A 21,176-nucleotide genomic window follows, 5' to 3' on the forward strand; every position below is an offset into this window, starting at 1 on the left:
TAGAGTCATAATTATAAAATTTACTTTCACTAAACATGAATAAATAAAACAAAAAATATTTAAAATTAAGAATATATTAACTATTTTAACTTAATACTTAAAAGTTATTTTTTACTTTAAATTATGTATTAAGTTATTAAAATTAAGTTTTTAGCTTTTAGTTTCCTTGAATTTCATGCCTTATCTTCGACATGTTCCAATGATACGGCGTGGTTGTGACAACAGCATAGGGCCCCATAGCCCAATACTGGCAATAAAATAGAGGCCTCATAAAGGCCCATCGCAGGATCAAACTGGGCTAAGAAACCCAACAATTCCAAATAGGTGGGCCAAACCGCAGCCCATCCCCCACAAAATTCCCCAGCGTCGTTGCGTCTTCGTCCTCCGAGGAGTTCTCGTTGATGGAGGAAGAGAAAGCAGCTGCGTACTACGACGAGCTCACTCGGAAGGGCGAAGGGGCCGCTAGATTTAAACAAGGGCTTGGTTTCAGCTCCCAATCGTCCACATCCACCGCGCCTTCGAAGACCCGTTCATTTCTCAGCAACTTCGTCAGGGCTTCCAGTCCCACCAAGGCCTCCCAGCTTGAGAAGCAAGCTCAGCTCGAATCCATTCAGAACAAGCTCAAAAAGAAACCCAAATCATGCGAAGAAAACTCGTCTAAATTTTCCGACAGAAGTGAAAGAGATTCTAGGGTTTCTGACAGGAATGATAAAGTTTCAAGAGATAGGGATCGCCATTCAAGCCGGCGAAGCCGGAGCCGTGAAAGGAGAAGCCGAAGCAGGGACCGGCGGAGTAGAAGCCGAGACAGGCGGAGTCGTTATCGATCTTCTAGTAGGGATAGAAAGAGGAGGAGTAGAGATGGGGATAGGGATAGCGATGGAGATAGACAGAGGAGGAGGAGGGGTGGGTCGGATGAGGTGGGGGGGCGGCGGAGGGATAGAGGGAGAAGTAGGAGTTCATCTCCGAGGGAGCGAAGATTGGTGAAGGTTGGGAAAGAGAAGAATGGTGGTGTTGACTATGCGAGGTTGATTGACGGATATGATAAAATGGTATGTTTCTTGAATTCGCTTGGTTTCAATGATGATCTTCGATTAAGCTGAATTTATGTTCATGTTCTTGATATTGCCTTTCCAAACATTTCTTCTGCGCTCGCAGAAGTAGAAAAGCAAAAAAATGTGTTGGGAACTCATTGATGTGAACTAATAAAAATAATAATATCTTTGAAATTGGGAAATAAATTAACACAAAATGCAACAAGAATTGCTCTCAGTTATTAGCAATATGTTTGAGCTTTGGCTACATGTGTTGCATTAGGTTTGATTCTTTGAAGGACCAAAACATTAAACATAACTGTCTCTGAGTTTTGAACTTTAACTTGGGTCAATTTTTTGGTGGAAGTGCTTATAAGTTCTGAACTGAGGGTAAGCTCTGGGGAAGACCCCCTATTAGCAATTGAAGGCTAATCCATGTTAAGGTCATTGCGTTTGCTTTATGCATCAGTAGACAAAGTTTGGCTTGAACATTTTGACCTTATAAAACCTCACCCTTATATCAGGTTTTTTTTTTTTTTTGATAGGCAAAAGAGCAAAAGATATATTAAAGAGCCAAAAAAGGCTACACCAAGTACACAGGAAATATACATGTGTGCACCAAATAAAAAAGAAAAAAATGAAAACCCTCCTCTTATTGGCAACCTCACCCTTATATCAGTTATTTGTTTAGTTTTGATGGACCTAAAACCCATTATCTTGATGCCTCTTAAACCGTAGTAAAGTGTGGGTGTCAGGGTTTTTGGATGCATGGTGCATACATATTCTCTAGTGTTTGCTGCTTAAGATTGCAATGACATTGCTGGGATCTGCTCCTCAGAAAGTGAGAAAATTCTGTGTTTCAGTGTTCATTCTAGAACCACCTTGAGAAGCAATTTTTCCCAATTAATAGAAGCCTTGTTCTGTCCCAAATTTTACTGGGCAACATTTCAGTAGTAAACTCAAAGTAAGTTCCATAAACATCCAGGAATCCAATTGCCTTCGTTGTTTCTAATTAAACTCCTAGCTCTTGCCTTACCCGGGTTGCTCAGCAAACTCTCATCTTTATAAGTTATAACCATTTTGGCTCACATTTCTCACTGAGTCTTGCCTCTTCTTGATATAGTGAAATAATTGTATTGAGTCGGTGTTTGATATGCTGATTAAGGTTTATCATGGACTGGATTATGTTAGTTGTTTTTTTCCTTTTTCTTTGTCTTTTTTTTCTTTACCTTCTACATTCTTGATATTGATTGTGAGATAAATGATAAAGTGGTTTTTTTTCTTGCAAACAGACACCTGCAGAAAGAGTCAAAGCCAAGATGAAGCTTCAGCTTTCTGAAACTGGTAACTTGTTTGATGCTGTAGTGCAATTTCTGTTGATTTTCCTCCTAGTTTTTAAAATGGTTCCCATGATTTTTGCTTTCTTTTTTTATCAATTGCTTGGTTGTGATTTTCTTTGTAATGTGAGATGTTTATCTCACATGAGGTATGACAAAAAGGTATCTTTGGGGTTGAAATGTTCTGATATAACAGTCCATATAAGCAAGAGTTTGAGATTGATTCATCTAATTAGCAATGCTGCATGGTGTTTTTCATAGCATGTTTAATAATGTTTAATTTGCAGCTGAAAAGGATGCAACAAAGGGCATGGGATCAGGATGGGAGCGGTTTGAGTTCAATAAGGATGCCCCGCTTGATGATGAAGAAATTGAAGGTTAAACCTTTTATCCACATGGATTTTTCTAAAATTTTTCAATAGAGTAACATGTTGGTTATGCTAGTGCTAGGTTTGTTTTTTCCTTTCTCTTCTAATGGCTGATGAGTGGATCCTGCATTTTTCCTTTTTTGGCTTTTCTTTCAAAAATTTTGAAGTGAAATTAGCTGCTCTTATACCCATTCTTGATTTAGTTTGAGCATCCAGTAACTGGAATTTTCCTTGCAATATAATCTTTGGATTCTAATTAAAGTTTTACATTTATTTTTAAAATATTATGCATTCTGGTCTTGTTTTTGCTTTGCATTTGAAGTAAAATGCAGATTTTGTGTTGTCTTCAAAAAACTTTGTATCCTTTTGTTTTCCTTTTCTTTCTTTCTTGTGGTAGGCAGTGAGGTAAAAACATTCCTGAAATCTTTTAACGGTTTGTACAAGTGCCTTAAGTGTTACCTTCTTCATTTTTTGGTTTCTGTATTTGAGTTAAGTATAAAAGAAAAAGACCTTGATCGACTGTCTCCCACCTGTCCTGTTTAGCTAATTGGCTATCACAAACTTCTTAACTGTATGAATGACATGAAACTAGTTGCCACTCTAGAACTCTGTAAGGGTCTGAACAATTATCGTCAGTAATGCTAAAAAATTATTGTAGGTAAATGCTACAGGGTCAAGTTTGAAGTAAAAACCCTAGCTTTGGGAAACTTTTCTGGTTTCTCTCAAAACTGAATTTTGCTAATGTTTCCAATAAATGAAGTTCTTAATTTTCCAAATGCTTGAATGATTCTATATAATTTCATTAAATGGTTTTGCACTGTTTTGTCTTGCCACACATGAACCAAAATGTTTGAATACTCCAAATAAAGGTTTTAATACTCATAATGCTTATTTTTTACATAGGTAGCATTATTATTAGCATTAGTATTTATTTATTTGCTATCATCGTTGTCATCATCATCATTTTGCTTTCCCCACCCCACCCAAATTCCATGTTTACTAATTACTACTACTATTATTTATTTATTTATTATGATCGTCATCTTCATTTTGCTTCCCTCACTCCACCCAAATTCCATGTTTACTATTATTTATTTATTTATTGTGATCATCATCATCATCATTTTGCTTTCCCCATGCCACCCAAATTCCATGTAACTTTGTTACTTGTAATTTTCATGACATGTGATGGAAAAGAAGCTGATGTGGATTATTATTAGTACTGCTATTTATTTATTTATCATCATCATTCTCATCATTTTGCTTCCCCCCCCACACCCAAATTTCATATAACTTCTGGTACTTGTAATGTTCATGAAATCTGATGGAAAAGAAGCTGAGGTGGATGGAAGGTTAGCGTAGGAACCATTCACATGGTCATAGGTCAGGTTGAAGATGCCAACCACCCTTGATTTTTTACTTTGATAATTAACTTTAGTGCATGCTGAGCTTTCTAATTTACTGATTCAATTTGCATTAATTCCAAGTGTGAAGCAAACTTATCCTTGCTCACATCAGTAGGGGTGTTTCAACATTAGGAATCTTTTTTTTTCTTTTTGGATAAGAACATTAGCAATCTTATTAGGACAACATGCCCCTGATAAAGCATGTTAATCCAATCTGCAGCTGCCGAAGATGATGCAATGTTAGTTAAGCATGTGGGTCAAAGTTTCCGGTTCTCTGCAGTGGAGGTATTGCACTTAATCCATTTGTTATTTTCCCTGTCTTACGTGATGAAGTTGGATCTGATAAAAAACAGGCTAATTTTTTCTTGGAAAGACACAGTTAATTAGTTTCTGATTTAAGTTATGTGACTGTTAAGACAAGAAGGGAGGAACAAATAAAGGCTGCCCACGATGAGGCCATATTTGGAGGATCCACAATTCCACCATCCAATTTCTCAGACAATGAACCGGAGGTGGAGAATGACACAAAGGAGAGCAATGAAAGTAGCCTTGGTACAAGTCTCATAAGTGAAAAGGTAAGTAATTTTAGAGAGAGAACACTGGTACAGCATTGCAGGTACTTAATAAGCCCCGAGTTGCATGTTGTAGGTACTTGCCAAGCAACAGGGTTCTTGGCGTGATCGTGCTCGTAGGGTGTAGGATCAACAAGTGGATGTGAAGAACTGGTAAGCCTGGGAAAAGAATCAGTCATTCATGACTACAAGTAGCAAATGATTGTGGGGGGAATTCTTTTCTGAGCAAACGAGGATTCAGTGTTAAAGCCAAAAAGGGAAGCTTTGATCTCCTCAGGAACCAGCCCAGAACCAAGAACTTCCCTGGCAATTGCTGTTAATGCAAGCATCTGGCAGATGCCAATGAGTGAAGTCCAGATTGTAATCAGCCATCTTGGTGGTTACACTTCTATATTTAATCATCAGGATTTGGAGTCTGAAATAATGTAGGTACATCCATTTTAGGTCTCTCTCCATATGCTAATTGAGAATTTAACATGGAATTAGAGCTTTGCTTTGCCGGAGTTCAAATCTTATCTTATTTATTTCCTCTGTTGAATGCCATATCACATGTCTCCCAGAATGCTATGAAGTTGGGTGATGTAAGTGTATGTGTGGGAGTGATTTTGTGAACGTTGGAGGTGCTTCCTGACTTGGTTGGGAGTACTTCTAAGATGTTGTTTGGGTGCAATTCCAAGATGGATAGAAGCATTTTCTAACTAGTTTGAGAGTGATTTTAGGAGGATAAAAAGTGCTTTTTCTAGAAGCATTTCTATTGTAAAAAATGACATGACTTGAAAAATTACTTGTAAAAATTTAGAAAATCATTTAGGCTTTTTTTAATATAAATTTTATTTTTTCATTAAAAGTAGAAATTTTTACATAAAAATTTAAAATACTTTGAAAAAAAATGGATTTAGTGGGTGTTTGGCAAATCACTCTGAAAAATATAAATTAAATAAACAAACAAGTAATAAAATAAATAAAGAAACACTAATTCAATAACGAGTTCAATATACAAGCATATACAAATTTGAAATTTATGCATAATGCAAATAGAAATAGAATGAAAATGAACAAAGCAAAACAATCCCAAACGGCCTCAAGGCAAAGAAAAGCAAAAAAAATTAAATAAATAAAAAATAAAAAATAAAAAGAAAAGAAAAGAAGAAAGTAAAAATAAATCAAATAAGTAAATAATAAACATAAATAAAAATAAAATAAAAGAGAGAGAGAAAAGGCTTGGGAGTTGGGACACATTTTGGGGGTTTACCCGAGACAAAGCGATAAAAAATATAATATGTTTGTATTTATTTTTCAAATTAATAATATCTTTTTAGAAATAAAAATCCAGATTTTCATTGGTGTCACGTTATATAAAAGGTTATTCTCTTGTACAAAAATGGAAATTTAATTTTTGAAATTCAACCTTTCTTTTTTTTTCTTGTCTTATTTGGACAAAAATACTTTTATTAATTTTCTTTTATAAAAATAATATTTTTTTCAAAAACCCACATATCAATATTTGAAACAAAAAATGGTATTTATATTAAAAATATATTATTTTTCAAGTAAAATAGTGAAAATTGTTAAATTCATAAATTGGAGATCATTTCATCTCTTTTAATTAATTAATTTTTATATAAATAGTAATTTTCCAAATTCATCCACACCGTTATCAATATATAGAAAAATTTTATAATTATAATTATAATTAATAAATAAATAAATAAGCTTACAGACTAGTACAAATCTAGAAACCAAGACGAGTGGGTCCGCTATTCACAAGAATCAGACGGTGGAAATGCTTCAAAAAATAAATAAAGCAAAAAAAAAAAAAAACAAAGGAAAATGAAATTAATTTGGAACTCAACAGTCAATAGTAAGTAAGTGCAAAAAAAAAAAAAAAAAGAAAGAAAGAAAGAAAGAAAAAGTCAATAAAATAAAATAAGTAAAATAAAAGCAACCCTAGTCAAGACTCAAGAATCAAAGATAATTCTTTCATTGGTAGCCTGCTTTTGGACTTCATCTCTCTCTCAAAGCGAATCTCCGATGGCTTCCTCCACTATGAATCGATGGCTGAGGCCTGAGGTCCGTTCAGATCCACCATTGATTTTCTCATTACAGTTCACAGTCCGATCTGATCTTTCCATATCCCTTTATTTTTTATTCGACTTTTGTGTTTTCATTGATCTCATGTGGACATGGATGTGCGTGTGCAGGTTTATCCGCTCTTCGCAGCCATGGGGGTTGCTGTGGGGATCTGCGGATTCCAGTTGGTTCGCAACATCTGCATCAACCCTGATGTCAGGTCTCTCTCCCTCTCCCTTTCGTAGTGTGTTAGGGTCTTGTGCATGTTTGCTTGTAACCAACGCCTGCTTTGTGACAGTGATTGGCTGCATCATTTCTTCTGATGAATTAAGGAATTGGGTTTTTTCTTTCTTTTCTTTTCCCATTTGATTGTTCTGATGGTTGTATGGGTTTTTGTCTATGGAAATAAATGTTTACGGTTTTGGGTGACTCTACGATTTGGTTAGACTTAGATTGATTTGTTCTTGGTATCACTTTTCGTGCTTTTTGAAGCAGAGAATGACATTGATCTTAGCTTTTTGATATGTCTTCCGACGAGTTCCTTGGTTAACAGATTTATGTCCTGAAACTGTATTCATCATTGGGTTTTTTCTTGGCTTGTTTGGTTGTGGACTGATTGTATTTGGCTAGATGTTTGAATCATTTGTAAACTAGTTAAGTCTTCCCTGTTTAAAAAGAAAAAAAAAACAATTGTGTTGACAAATTTTTGGTTATCTGTGTTGCAAATTTCCATCATCATTTTAAGTCCCGTTGATTAAGAATAGATATCAGATTAAAGGGATAACTCTTCTTGGGACAGTCAGTAGCCCAGCCAAGCTTCAAACTTTTGGGTGCGAGGTAGTCAGGAAATGGTATGTCTATTCAATGTTCAATATTGAATGGATGAGTGGGAAGCCAAGAAAAGATCAAATAGGAAGTATAAGATGCTAGAGACACCTGTTGAGGACAAGATGAAAAAAGTGGGATAAGATGGTTTAATTGAAATGAAACCCAAATTGTTGCATCAACAAGATGAATCAGTTTCTTTCTGGTTGAGAGCCCTAGAAGGACAGAAAGGATATGCGGGGGATATGTGGGTTAATATTGTGCAAAAGAATATACCGAGTCTATACTTTTACTGATGTGGTTTGAAATTAGGTTTAAGAGTAGTGGAATATGTTCATATAGTCACACTTCTAAATGGGATGAGGCTTTGTTAAGTGTAATTCATCTTTAGTTGGACTATAGAACTTGTTTGATTATAAGCAATGGCACCAGTATACTATTTTTGCTTATTTTGGGAAATTTATTGACTTAAGGTTTTCATTTATTCCTTTGGTGTGTGTTTTGCTTGTAGCTGTTGTAGTAAGTTCTTCATTAAGTGATATTTATTTCACGTTTTTGATTGACCCCCTTCTTTCTGTGCCCCTCTTCTTATGCTATTTTTTCTTCTTTTGGGAAATTAATGACTTGAGTGTTTTTTTGTGTTGCTTGTATTTGTAACTGTTGTGGTAAGTTCTTATGTGGCTGATCTTTATTTTGCTTTTTGAGTGGTTCCCTTCCTCTTTTTCATTTTCCTTTTATTCTTCGACAAATTGCACTTCCAATAAAAGATTATGTGTAATAGCCACCATATTTCCGAATCAAAAACAGGTTTTAGTTTCCACATGTTTAGAATGAAGTAAATGAAATCGTTTATAGTTTTGAATGTTTGCAGTTGTCTTGATGGATTTTTTGGATGTTGGAATTGTCATATGATTCTCTCTTCCTTTGTATTTGAAGGCTCGAATATGTATGCTAGAATGAAACGACTATCAATTAGGAATCATTCCATGCAACCTAGATATTATTCGTTGCATTTAGTGACATAATTCGATTCATATTCTTTGCTAAAGCAAAAGTAATCCATTTCAAATGGCTTGTCAAACACTGAACTGAATTCATTTTCATTGGATGTGTCAGTGCCTTTTCAATATTGTATCCTAGTTCACTTTCATTTTTTGTCCCTTAAAACAGGGTGAGCAAAGAAAACAGAGCTGCAGGAGTATTGGAGAACTTCACCGAGGGACAAAAGTATTCTGAGCATTTTCTAAGGAAATATGTTCGCAACAAGTCCCCAGAGATCATGCCATCCATCAACAGCTTCTTCTCAGATCCAGAGAAAAATTAAAATCTTTTCTTTCTGCATATTAAGATACAAACTTCTATTGTGATTTTTCTACTCTAGCTGTGTTTGTGACTGACTCTCGGTTGGAATGGTTTTGAGGACCTTCCACCTTTGTGTCTCTTGCTCATCTTGCTCGCGTATTTGCAGGATCAACCTCAACAGCAGGAACCGTCCAGGGATGTAGTTGAATTGACTCAAAAATAAGCATCGAGTGGATAATGAATCTAGTCTTATTATGCGATGAAACAATAAATCTTTTTCCACAAAATAGTAGTGATACTCTCATTCCAGACCACTTTTTAATTGCTTCAACAAAGACAAATGGTGAAATGTATCTCCTCTTTTGGAGAAGCAGTTTGGAGAGTTGGTAGGAATAGGGCATCAATTTCCTTTTCAGAGCTTCAGACAGTTTATGGATGATGTTTTTCCAAATTTTTTTACATACTATCACTTTTATCATATGATAAAAGTTATTTCTATTTATTAAATACAAAAGTTTGCTGGCATTAAATTATCATTTTTGCCATATAACAAAAGTTATTTCTATTTATTAATTTCAAATATTCAGTTTGGACATTCTTGTATTGTTACCATTTTTGAGCTTATGTGTTGTTAATTATACACACTCTTGGTTCCAATGCTTCGATGCCTTGGGCTCCTCCATGGATAATTCTTCGTACTTGCATTCCAACTTTGTTTGACTCCAAGTTTTGTCATCTGAAGGATTTTTAGTTTGGGGTCAACTAATGATGAGGTTGTAGTGTCTTGTAATGCTATTATATGAGTCTTTTATGTTGCATTTAGTTTGATAGGCTTTTAGGCCTTAAGATGAGCTTCCTGTGGAGTTGACGAGTATTGCTACCTTGGCTCCATATAAGTGACGTACCTTTTTTATGGTTCCCAACCAGGAATTGGAAGTAATGTAGACGGGTAGCGCATGAATGCCGAGTTGTTTATTGTAAAGTCCCAATGTCGTACTTCATCATTAGGGGTCTGTTGTATGCGTTGATCTTCCTAAGTGAGGTTCCTAGATGCGTTTCTGCTAGAGTCGATCTCTTTGCTAGATTTCTCAACTTGTTTTGCTTCTAATTAAGAGGTTGTCATTGTAAGCTAGTGAAGATACAAAAATTCAGTTCTCCACCTTATATCACTTATTTTTCTTTCTTTCATTTTCCATTTGTCATTGACGTTACTGTCAGACACAATCATGAGTTTTGTCGGCAGCTGCTTCTATTAAGTGCCAGAGCGCAATGGCTTTGTTGTTTGATAGTCAGGTCTCACATTTTGCCTTATTTGGTGGTGGCATTCCACTAAGGTGCCTATTTTTAGAGGTAATGGTTAAGGTCAGGGTTCGAGGTAACTTCAAAGCCTAAAATTCTTGATCTATTATTTGAATGATCTTATCATGAGGTGGACTCATTCCACAACCTGTCTCGTATGGCAATAGCTCCTATGTCACAAGTTAATAGACAACTTCAATTGTTTAGTTCGTATGCAATCAATGGAATTTGTAATGCTTCCAAAGTAGATGGTAGAAAAAGATTTAAGTTAAGTTCTTTATGCATTGGTAGTGACTACTTAGGTTTTGATGATAATTCAACTTTTTTACCATGCAGCTTGAGGGGGTTTACATAGCTAGTGCACTCCATCATCAGGCAAGATTGATATCACAGGTTAATAACCTTGATTGGCTAAATGTTAAGAGTTGGTAATATCTTCTTTTGAGGATCAAGTTTAGCAGTTCACCAGACCTTGAGGTAGGTTGCTCCCAAGGTACCCATCTTTGGGTGGGTTGACTTTAGGTAGCTCTCATATGGAAGCTAGTCTGGTATAAGGTTTACCCATACTCAAAGGAACAACTCAACTTAACGCATACAGGTGTGACTTATACTCGGTGGTATGGGGATCAGCTTAGCAAAGGCACATCTTGAATTAGGACAATTAACACAAAGAGGTGGGGTTTTAGGTTAGTGTTTCCTTCGAGGTTCTTAGAAATGATACCTTAAGATCTTTTTTGGTGGTTCACCTTGATCGTTTATTTTTGCTAGGTGATTAGAAAGTCTTTGTTTTGAGACTAACTTGGCTTTGGGTTTTTAGTTGGAAAGTTTTCCAAACTTTTGACAGTTTTTCACCACCTTTTTTTTTTGTAGAAGAAAATAAATGATCTAGAGATCATAAAATAGATGTGTTAGAGAAGACTTATTTAGACTTTAGTTGACCATTTGTTAAAGTGTATATACAAGCTAACACCAAGATCATTCTCGTGCCTTTTGATGGTTCCTTGCTGAGGTTGGGTAAATTGGATGACCTCTTAAGGTGTACTTGATTTTTTAACACCCAATGTGCTTCGAAGTATGCATCTACCATATGTTGCTAGCGACTTTTATAGCCTTTTAATCCTATATGAGTGCCTTCAACCAAACATAAAACCATGAACAAGTTTTACCCAAAAGAAAGAGTCATACATTTCTAACACATGTATGCTAAGCAAGTTGGACAAGATACAACACGTCTTGGGTGGTCAATTTGATAGAGGTTTAGTTGTCAACTATGAGCATAGGTGTGCTGGATGACAAGTGCAAGTTGGGTTGCTTTGTTGGTCTTTGAGAATGAGGTACCTCTAGTTACCTGAGATGAAGATTGTTTGGTTAGCCAAGGAGGGGATTGTCTGGTTTTTTGTATCATGGGCTTGCAACTAAGTCGTTAGCCACTTTCCAATATGCAATAGTTGTTGAATCAACATGCTCTAATTTTTGTACTTGATTATTTTTTATATGCAAATATAGATAATGACCATGGATAAGGAGGGGTATGTCACAACATCTAAGGCTTAGGTCATGGAACCTAAGATTTTAGGTAGATATACCCTCTCAAAATTTTGTCATATTGAAGAATGGTTCTCCCAACATGAAACAAAGGGGTCTTAAGATGCAATTCCAATCCATACTTGATCATCTTTAATCCCATATTTTTTAAGCTTCAAATCTAATCTTTTCTTAAATATCACACAAGACATAAATGATTGAAGAAAGAATTTCAAAGGGAAGAGAAATAAAGGAAAGCTTTCTTGGAAAGATTCAAGTTCATTTCCCGTCCTTTGCAACGACTTTTTGTTTTAACCAAGTAGGGCTTAGAGATTTCCCATAGACGACATCAATGAAGATGCTCAAAGATTTCCATGAATAACTGAAAATTATTATTCTTCTTTTTTTAATACAGAGTGGGTTTTAAATGAATAACCTCCCTTCCTCTTGTTGCCTATAGCTTCCCTTATAAGCATTATTCCCATATAGATGCAAGTAAATCTTGTGAAGAAGCAAGTTTTTTGCATGCTTTGTTAACTTTTTGGCATATAAGGACAAGAGTAGTTGAACTTGTCATTTTAAACATAGGTCGGTTAGTCAGATCAACTTACAAGGAGATCGTCCCTTTTCATGGTCTTTATTTTGGAGTGAGGTGAGTTTGTGCACCCTTTTCGAAGAAGACCACTCTTCTAGTGGTTTGATTTTTTGTAATTCCAAAAACTAATTTCAAATCCACCAATTGCATTACCTCTCTCATATTTGAACATTAAAAATAACAATTTTTTTGATATAAATCTCTTTCAATATTTCTATTATTTACACATTTTTTAAAGAAAAAGTTATTTTTACAAGGAAAAAAAATAAGAATATTTTTGTTAAAATAAATACATTTTTGTTCATAAAATGTGAAAGGATTAGATTTATAAATTGCGGATTATTTTATTCTTTTAATCAAATAATTCTAATTATTATTAGTAGCTGAAAGTTGTTTTTATTTAACGAGTATTATTTAAATCTTTGTAATTAAATATTTAAATTTTTTTTTGTGTGGTAATAATGTAATATACATATGAAATTTTTTTCTCAGCTTCGAAGCGCATGAGGCTCAATGTGATCGGGGATGTTGATACTGGCAAACAGACTTTCGTCTCTACGCCCAACAGAACCCCTTCTAAAACCCATATCCTACAACTACAATCTCACAACCACCACATCACCACCGTCGCCGCCGCAAGACGCCACCATCGTCAACCTTGTGCTGAAAACTGACTCACAGACCCTGACGCGAACCCTAGAAAAATACCCAGTCGAATGGACCCCAAACCTCGTCGACAGAGTCCTCAAGCTCCTCTGGAACCACGGCCCCAAAGCCCTCCAATTCTTCAAGTCCCTCGATTATCACCCTACCTATGCACACGTCTCCTCCTCCTTCGACCACGCCATCGACATCGCTGGCCGTTTGCGCGATTACAAGACTCTCTGGACCCTCGTCGACCGTATGCGGACTCGTCGGCTCGGCCCCAATCCCAAAACCTTTGCAATAATCACTGAGAGGTACGTCTCCGCCGGAAAACCGGATAGGGCTATTAAGATATTCTTCTCGATGCATGAACATGGTTGTGTTCAAGATTTGAATTCGTTCAATACAATTCTCGATGTGTTATGCAAATCAAAGCGGGTGGAAATGGCTGATAATAAATTGTTTAAGGTTTTCAGGGGTAGGTTTAGGGCTGATACTGTTAGCTATAACATAATGGCAAATGGGTGGTGTTTGATTAAGCGAACCCCCAAGGCATTAGAGGTTTTGAAGGAAATGGTGAAGAGGGGGTTGAATCCCACCATGACAACGTATAATATATTGCTTAAAGGGTTCTTTAGGGCTGGTCAGTTGAAGGAAGCTTGGGAGTTCTTCTTGCAGATGAAGAAGAGAAAATGTGAAATTGATGTTGTCACTTACACTACTGTGGTTCATGGATTTGGAGTTGCTGGTGAGGTTCGAAAAGCTCAAAGGGTTTTTAATGAGATGATTGGGGAGGGGGTACTCCCATCGGTTGCAACTTATAATGCCTTTATTCAAGTGTTGTGTAAGAAAGATAATGTGGAAAATGCAATATCGGTTTTTGAGGAGATGTTGAGGAAGGGTTACATGCCCAATTCAACCACTTACAATGTAGTGATTAGAGGGTTGTGTCATGTGGGGAGAATGGAAAAGGCAATGGAGTTTATGGCCAGAATGAAGGATGATGAGTGTGAGCCGAATGTTCAGATATATAATGTTGTCATTCGTTATTTTTGTGATGCAGAAGAAATTGAGAAGGGTTTGAATGTTTTTGAGAAGATGGGGGATGCAGATTGCTTGCCCAATTTGGATACATACAATATTTTGATTAGCGCAATGTTTGTGAGGAAGAAATCAGACTATTTGTTGACAGCAGGAAAGTTATTGATTGAGATGGTTGAGAGAGGGTTTCTGCCTCGAAAATTTACTTTCAATCGGGTTCTGGATGGGCTTTTGCTGACAGGCAATCAAGATTTTGCAAAAGAAATTCTGAGATTGCAGAGCAGATGTGGCCGTCTTCCTCGTCGGCTCAAGCTGTGAAGCTGAGCAGCATTCAGATTGGTTCATAAACAACAGGGATTTTATCCCCAATGCACCTTCCTTGGCCAATCCCCTGATGTGATAGTAAGTTCATTCCTCTGCACAATTGTGAGCCCATTATCATTTGAAGGTGTTTCTACTCTTATTGAAGCTGCCATGTTTTATCCGGTTTCGAAGATTTTCATGTCTGATGGCTGTGACCACATTTTGAACTCTATGAAACTCTCTGATGGTCTAATGGTATATTGAGGATGAGCTGCTACATTGATATTGGATGAATATTGTCAATTGATGCACAACTTGGCTTGGCTTCTAAAGGTTACTCTATTGCTAGTGCTTCACAAAATAGGACTTTTATTATGCAAGATGTGGACAAGAAAGGTTATGAATGGGACGGTTCAATCTTCGGAATCTTGAGACCCTGGGATGGAAGCATTCATCTCTGCTGACAGGAAAAAGAAACAAGGTGGTTTTAGCTCTTGAGAAGAAAAAAGACAGCTACTGAAGTGAACAGTTAATCAATAGATGGTTTGATACTTAAATAACTATCAATTCTCATAATAGCTTATTCTTATATTAACAGTTGATCAACAGAAGGTTTGGTACTTAATTAACTACCAATTTTCTGCGATAGATTATGCTTTGTATCACCTTATTTGACTGTTGAATTTACCATATCGAGACCGACAAATAAGAAGGTTAATAAACTATGCATTTTTTACCTCCTCCTTTGGTTTGTTCTTTTTGTCAACATCCTTCTCTGTCAATTCCATCTCTGCTGTGCACTTGGCAAGAGTTTGTATCCCTATCTTTTAATTAAGGTCTGGAATTGCCTCATTTTCTTATCTTTAGTTGATGTAATTGTAGGATTATTCCAAGTGCATCATTGTTGAAAAAGAGGACAATGCTATTAGAATGTTGAAGCAGAGTTACTTGGATGCCTATGATTCAGGCTAATTCCTCTTTTGTCTTCTGAAGTTTATGAATTTAGTGCAGCCATTGTTGTTTTACGTTGTGAGCCATTACAAATGTTAATGCCTGGAACTGATCGTCTGGAACTGATCATCTGGATGATAGTATAAGAGTTTCTTTTAATCCAAACAGCACATACGAAATTTGGGGAACATAGAGCTGTTGCAGTGAGCTAGAATTGATCATATGCTTGCTTTGACAAACTGTTATGCTCAATTTTGTTTTGATTGCTTCACCTCTATGTGATGAGTTTCTAGACTACATGAAGGCTATGGGATTTTGATAGGAAGTGAATTCAGATCCAGTGAGATTCAATGTTTATGATGTCAGCATGGCATCATTAATATATACATTTTATATATCATTAATATGAAAATATTTTTAAAAAATAATTATATATAGTTTAATATCAAAGATATTCCAATTTTTATTTCTAATATTAATATATTAACTTATAACAAAGATAAAGGCTAATGTATTAATATTCTTAATTTTATAATATATTTAAAAGTGAAATAAAAATTTATTGTTTAACTTTAACGGTCATATATTTATTATTTTTACTATTATAAAAATTATATATTTTTATTTATATTATTTTACATTTATCATTTTAAAAGTCATGTTTGATTCATGTATTATCAGAAAGGCACAAATTTATTTTTAGTTTTTTGTTACTAACCATTTAAATTTTCATATAAATAAATAAAATAAGATTTTTTTTAAAAAATTATGCAACTCGATCAATCTGATTAACTTGAGTCTATTCCTATCAACTTAGACATGATTCGAGTTTAGAGAAAGAGGTTTGGGTTGAGCTTGGATTGAGTATCTTGTATTATATGTCAGATTAGGATTGATTGTTTTATAATTTAGGTTGAGATCGGGTTAGTCATCAACGGATATTAGCATGGGAAAACCCTCAACGAAACAGGATTGGAGCTCATCTCAGGTCTTAATGGGAGAAGGCGCCCTAAAGCTTGTGACCCAAGAGGAATTTTTCTAAATTTAAAAGAAATTTACAACATGCGTTTCACTTTTTACCAACCAGGCAAACGCAGCCGTTGCTGCTGAACTAAATTACCAACAAATACCCCCCAACGGCCAGATTGATGAGAAGATGAAGGGCAGAATGGGAAATTGGAAAACAGAGAGGCGCGTCTTGGAGAATCTGAATTCAAATTCCCGCTAACGGATAAAATATTCAAACTTGAAAAAGAAAAATAATCCCTCCAATCCTAAAACCACGTCGTTTTGAAATTGAATTCAACCCCCGTCCACCCGCCAAAGTCAACAATCTCTCATCTCCCTTCTTAACGGTCTCTTCGTCACCCCTTTCTCCCCCTCTCTCTCCAATCTTCACCTGGTACCAGTGAAAGTTGAATCCACCAGATCCAGTTGGAAAATGACATTATCTTCTTCTACGATTCAAGAATCCGCATCTCACCATCGCACTTACAGTAGAAAGCAAAAATCTCTGGGTCTCTTATGTTCTAAGTATTACTACTACTACTTTCTCTATTTGTTCCCGTGGAGAAATTTTCACTATACTCGCTTTATTTTAGAAATGTGGTTTTTAGATCTGGAAGGCTGCCATTCTGAGGTTATCTTGCCTGTAAATGCTTTTTGTGCAGTTTCTTGAGCTTGTACAATCGGGATGGGGTGGAACCGATTGGGCTCGATGATGCCGCAAGCCGACTAGGTTTGATCTGATTTATGGTTTCTGTTATTTTCTATGTGCGTGGGTGGTTGTTTGGTGGCTGATCTTTTTGAGGTTGCAGGAGTTGAGAGGCGTCGGATCTATGACATTGTCAATGTTCTTGAAAGCGTTGGCGTAAGATTTGTTGTGCCTTTCATTTTTTCTTGCTATCTTTGGTTGCTGAGAAGATACGAAGAAAGAAAAGAGCTTGAAATTTTGAATGTTGGGTATTTCACTGTTTAAAACCCGGGAGAATGAACATTCAGAAATATTATACTCCTTTCATTCGTCAGTTTTCTTAGTAATCAGACAAGCCTTTTGTTCTGTTTTTTTTTTTTTTTTTTTTGGGAAATTTCTTAGTTTTGTTTTGTCTTTGATTACACAGGTTCTTGCAAGAAAAGCAAAAAATCAGTATTCTTGGAAAGGGTTTGGGGCAATTCCTAAGGCCCTAGAAGAACTTAGGGTAATTCATGTTTCTAATTTTGTGGCCGTGAGGTTGATGTTTATAAAGTAACACTATTTTCTGTTTTGATGACATGGTAGGAAGAAGGTTTAAGGGAGAATTTCCATACCTTTGACAGCAACAACTCTGCAAAAGTAGGTTAATTAGGGTTTGAAGTGATCTCTCTCTATAATTTGCATTTTGGTCACTTCATTATTGTAATTTGCAGCAGGGTTCTCAGTTATTTTTTCTTTGTTTCAGATCTCAGATGACGAAGATGAAAGATTTTCCAATCCTAACACTGGGAGCCAGCAAGACAAATCAAACCCTAGTTCTGTTCTTAAACCTTCTGTTTATTTTTCTTTTCTTTTTGAATTTTACTATTTAGTGTAATAATTTTGCAACCTTTTTGGCATTTCCCTCATTGAAAATTCAATTGTATGTTGCGATTTTGTCACATTGATCTGCATAAGAACTTATTCCTAGAGGGATTTGGACAAAGAACGAAAATTGAATTGCTCCTTTGTCTTCTTTGTTCATAGTTCTTTATGCAAATCAATGAATAGTGGCAGCCATAAGTGATAGTTGAAAGTGAGCTAGTGACATCCAGAAACTGAATCTAAATGTTTTCTTCACAGACAACAGAAGAGAAAAATCACTGGGACTTCTTACACAGAATTTTGTGAAGCTATTTCTCTGCTCTAACGTAAGCATTTTTAATTTACTATTATTTCCTCTGTTAGTGACTGCTGCATGATTAGTCAGTGGTTTGATTGGTTGAAATCACTTTTTCTTTAGGTGGATTTGATTTCCCTTGAAGAAGCTGCAAGGATATTGCTTGGGGATGGCCAGAACTCCTCAATAATGAGAAGTAATAAATCTTTCTTCCCTCCCTGCCTGTATCATGTTTATCGATAGAGCTCTTTGACTAACACTCTCTGTATAAGATAACTCTGCAGCAAAAGTTAGACGGTTATATGATATTGCAAATGTGCTGTCTTCCATGAATCTCATTGAAAAGGTAAACATTACTGCAAACACATACTGAATGAAGAAATTTGATCAGTAAAACTAAAGTGTATTTGTGGGTTTGTTTGTGTACGTGCTTTTTTCTTTATTCTCTTTTCTTTTTACAAGTTATCTAAGTTCAAATTTAACTTGATAAGGTTTGGCCCTGATGTTTAACTCTTGAATTTTTCTTGAATTGTATTCAGACTAATCAGACGGAAAACAGGAAGCCTGCATTCAGGTGGTTGGGGATGAGAGGAAAATCAGAGAATGGATCTTTAAGTGTTTTGAATCTTAATGAGTCTAAGAAAAGGACATTTGGTACTGAAATTACAAACATCAGCTTTAAAAGGAACAAGATGGCTTCTTCAGTTGAGGGGAATTCAAACCAGAATACAAAGATGCAATGGCAAATGCAAGTAAAGCATGAGAATTTGGAAAATGGGATTGAAAGAAGTGATTTTGAGAAGGGTCCAAAGCAAAGTTCAAAAAGTTACCAGTTTGGTCCTTTTGCTCCAGTTAGTGTTCAAGACACTGTGAGACAGGTTCGTGATTGGGAAAGTCTTGCATCTACATATCGTCCTCAGTACCACAGCCAAGGTATCTTTTAATTATTCATTTGGAAATCATGTGAAATGCCCTAAATAAATCATCATGATTGATGACCTCAGCACTTGAAGATGGGGTTAAGATCTTGGTACAAATTGAACAATATTTTGGAACCACAAACAATTTCAGCCAGTTAGCTATTTTTCACCTGTCTTTGACTAATTTACAAAGTCGTATAGTAATCTGACAGCTGATGACGCCCAAATAGAACAAACTCATACTATGAACATATGTTGATGATTTATTGTTTGGAGATTCAAAATCCCACCAGCAAACTGACAAAAGAAAAAGTTAATTACAAGTCATCCTCAATCTCTACTGATATTCCCATTTTCTGAGAAAAAAACTTTCTTTTTGTTTTCTCAACTAAAAGAAGCTTGTAAATTGGTTGATCTCTCATCCTTCTCATTTAGACCAAAATGCATGAGAAACTTAACTTTCTGAAGTATGCTTGGGAAAACCATTAGTCATTTGTTGGTCATCACCTGGCATTGAATCTGCTTTTCAACCCCTGATTGCTGTATCATATTGATATAATCAAGTAATAAAATATTGGTATCAAGTATTGACAGTTATATCAAAGCTAAAAAGCATCAAGTTATTAATATAAATATGCTGAAGTGGAAGTATATTCTGACATATTTATAGACATTGATCTCTTGTACTACACTACTGTTTATCAATATACTTAAGGGACAGATGTAGAAAAGTTGGTAGATAATTAGAAGCAGTGACATAGGATTCCCAATTATCCATCCTTTTTCTTGTTTGTCAAGTCTTCAGCTCTAAATTTGTTATTTTGAATGGTTGAGGTCCTTCATGTATGATATTTTGGGCAAAAACCATTCATGTTCAAAGGTCATAAGAAAAGTCAGTCCATGCTTGCTTAAATGTTGTCTTGTTTTGTATCTTTTGTTAAAAGTGTTGCAGCAAAACATGCTGACAGAATAATGGCTTGCTATTGCAGCATTAAGAGACCTCTTTGCTCATTACATGGAAGCTTGGAAAACATGGTACTCTGAAGTAGCTGGGAAGGAGCCAATACAGATTTCTTGATGCTTCTTCCTTCCATTCAGCTCTTCTTCACAACCGAGTACACAACCACAGCATTAACTGTCATTCATTTTTTTTTTTTTACAAAAAAAAATTATGGAAAAGATGAGATGTCTTTGTGTTGGATGTATATTCTCTATGCACCAACTAGAATGGCTGTCCTCAAGAGGCTTTATGCATGAGTGTTTGTTCTTGAGGACATCCTTAAGAGATACACTAAATTATTTTTTTTCTTTTTCTGCTAAAGTAATTTTAACACATGATTTGGGATATGTTCTCTATGTCTTTCGAGTTTACACTGACCATAAATGACAATCTTTAATGCATCCCCTACTTGAGAAATTTTTAGCACATTCCTGGAGAGTTCAGGACTTGGATTCTGAGTCCAAAAAATTCTCACTTGGAAACATCAGGCACCAGGTAACCAGCCTGCCACAGTTGAAATTTCCTTGAGAAACATTTCGGCCCAGTATCCACTTCAACTTGTGGGGACCTGGGTTTTGGGAAGGGGTTGTGTCTTGAATTACTATTTGCTCTCAAGAAATACATGGTGAATTTGTTATCTTTTAAGATTATCAAATTGAATTTCTTTTAAAAAAAATCACTCGTTTAGAAAGCATGCTTCTATGGTTACTGAGGAAAAGAAATGTTAAATATGGTACAGACTACAAAGAAAAAGTAATGGGCAATAGGGATAAGGTAGAATCGTTTGATTTTAGCTAATGTAGCTACTGAAAAGGTCATTTAGACCTTAAAGAGCCTCCTACAACCACCAAAGTTAAGTGAAACCTCCAACTCTGGTAAATTTACCTCTTAGGCTTTTATTTTTAGTGAGTCTCTTCACAGCTTTTCTGATTTTCAAGTAGCAAGAGCTTGTGGCATTTTATAGTTTAAAGAAAGCCACTTGGAGAAGAGGGTCACAGGATAATCTATACCTGATGTGGGTAAAGGTTTGTGTAGATGGGAAGCCTAATTGTTCTGTCCTGCTAGTATTTTACAGTGCAAACTGCTGGCAATGCCCCTTTTTTCTGGTATGACAAGGGAAAACATAAACATGGGG

At 35.7% G+C, this 21,176-nt stretch overlaps 4 protein-coding genes across 6 annotated transcripts; all 4 read left to right on the forward strand.

The window, feature by feature from the left end:
• The first annotated feature begins 289 nt into the window (after positions 1–289).
• LOC100258813 (uncharacterized) lies at positions 290–5,257 on the forward strand. Of its 2 annotated transcripts, XM_010664919.3 has the most exons (6): positions 290–1,049; positions 2,324–2,375; positions 2,656–2,745; positions 4,363–4,427; positions 4,559–4,717; positions 4,791–5,257. In XM_010664919.3, exons 1-6 carry the CDS (start codon positions 402–404, stop codon positions 4,839–4,841), a joined length of 1,065 nt encoding a protein of 354 aa, XP_010663221.1. In that variant the 5' UTR covers positions 290–401; the 3' UTR covers positions 4,842–5,257. The 2 variants fall into 2 exon arrangements, with proteins under 2 accessions (XP_010663221.1, XP_010663220.1); XM_010664918.3 differs by having other exon boundaries at positions 322–1,049; positions 4,559–5,257.
• A 1,263-nt stretch (positions 5,258–6,520) lies between these two features.
• On the forward strand, positions 6,521–9,466 carry LOC100263922 (uncharacterized). Its single transcript, XM_002283707.4, has 3 exons — positions 6,521–6,784; positions 6,916–7,004; positions 8,780–9,466. The coding sequence occupies exons 1-3, from the start codon at positions 6,746–6,748 to the stop codon at positions 8,931–8,933; spliced, it is 282 nt and encodes a 93-aa protein (XP_002283743.1). The 5' UTR covers positions 6,521–6,745; the 3' UTR covers positions 8,934–9,466.
• A 3,161-nt stretch (positions 9,467–12,627) lies between these two features.
• LOC100263983 (pentatricopeptide repeat-containing protein At1g74900, mitochondrial) lies at positions 12,628–15,059 on the forward strand. Its single transcript, XM_059734018.1, has one exon. It carries the CDS (start codon positions 12,855–12,857, stop codon positions 14,331–14,333), a length of 1,479 nt encoding a protein of 492 aa, XP_059590001.1. The 5' UTR covers positions 12,628–12,854; the 3' UTR covers positions 14,334–15,059.
• Positions 15,060–16,278: 1,219 nt separating this feature from the next.
• On the forward strand, positions 16,279–20,388 carry LOC100241701 (E2F transcription factor-like E2FE). Of its 2 annotated transcripts, none has more exons than XM_010664916.3 (11): positions 16,279–16,802; positions 16,940–17,007; positions 17,087–17,139; positions 17,390–17,467; positions 17,548–17,601; positions 17,708–17,777; positions 18,085–18,152; positions 18,245–18,317; positions 18,394–18,467; positions 18,661–19,054; positions 20,031–20,388. In XM_010664916.3, the coding sequence occupies exons 1-11, from the start codon at positions 16,711–16,713 to the stop codon at positions 20,117–20,119; spliced, it is 1,113 nt and encodes a 370-aa protein (XP_010663218.1). In that variant the 5' UTR covers positions 16,279–16,710; the 3' UTR covers positions 20,120–20,388. The 2 variants fall into 2 exon arrangements, with proteins under 2 accessions (XP_010663218.1, XP_010663219.1); XM_010664917.3 differs by having other exon boundaries at positions 16,283–16,802; positions 18,406–18,467.
• Positions 20,389–21,176: the final 788 nt, after the last annotated feature.

The sequence above is a fragment of the Vitis vinifera genome, chromosome 17 (assembly GCF_030704535.1).
Source record: "Vitis vinifera cultivar Pinot Noir 40024 chromosome 17, ASM3070453v1".
Classification (NCBI taxonomy): Eukaryota; Viridiplantae; Streptophyta; class Magnoliopsida; order Vitales; family Vitaceae; genus Vitis; species Vitis vinifera.

Coding starts and splice junctions, on each gene's coding strand:
- LOC100258813 (XM_010664918.3), top strand. CDS start 402: ATGGAGGAAGAGAAAGCAGCTGCGTACTACGACGAGCTCACTCGGAAG. Junction 2,746..4,362: donor TGATGATGAAGAAATTGAAG/GTTAAACCTTTT, acceptor TCCAATCTGCAG/CTGCCGAAGATGATGCAATG. Junction 4,428..4,558: donor TCCGGTTCTCTGCAGTGGAG/GTATTGCACTTA, acceptor GTGACTGTTAAG/ACAAGAAGGGAGGAACAAAT.
- LOC100263922 (XM_002283707.4), top strand. CDS start 6,746: ATGGCTTCCTCCACTATGAATCGATGGCTGAGGCCTGAG. Junction 6,785..6,915: donor ATCGATGGCTGAGGCCTGAG/GTCCGTTCAGAT, acceptor GTGCGTGTGCAG/GTTTATCCGCTCTTCGCAGC. Junction 7,005..8,779: donor TGCATCAACCCTGATGTCAG/GTCTCTCTCCCT, acceptor CCCTTAAAACAG/GGTGAGCAAAGAAAACAGAG.
- LOC100263983 (XM_059734018.1), top strand. CDS start 12,855: ATGTTGATACTGGCAAACAGACTTTCGTCTCTACGCCCAACAGAACCC.
- LOC100241701 (XM_010664916.3), top strand. CDS start 16,711: ATGACATTATCTTCTTCTACGATTCAAGAATCCGCATCTCACCATCGC. Junction 16,803..16,939: donor CTGGGTCTCTTATGTTCTAA/GTATTACTACTA, acceptor CTTTTTGTGCAG/TTTCTTGAGCTTGTACAATC. Junction 17,008..17,086: donor TGATGCCGCAAGCCGACTAG/GTTTGATCTGAT, acceptor TTGAGGTTGCAG/GAGTTGAGAGGCGTCGGATC.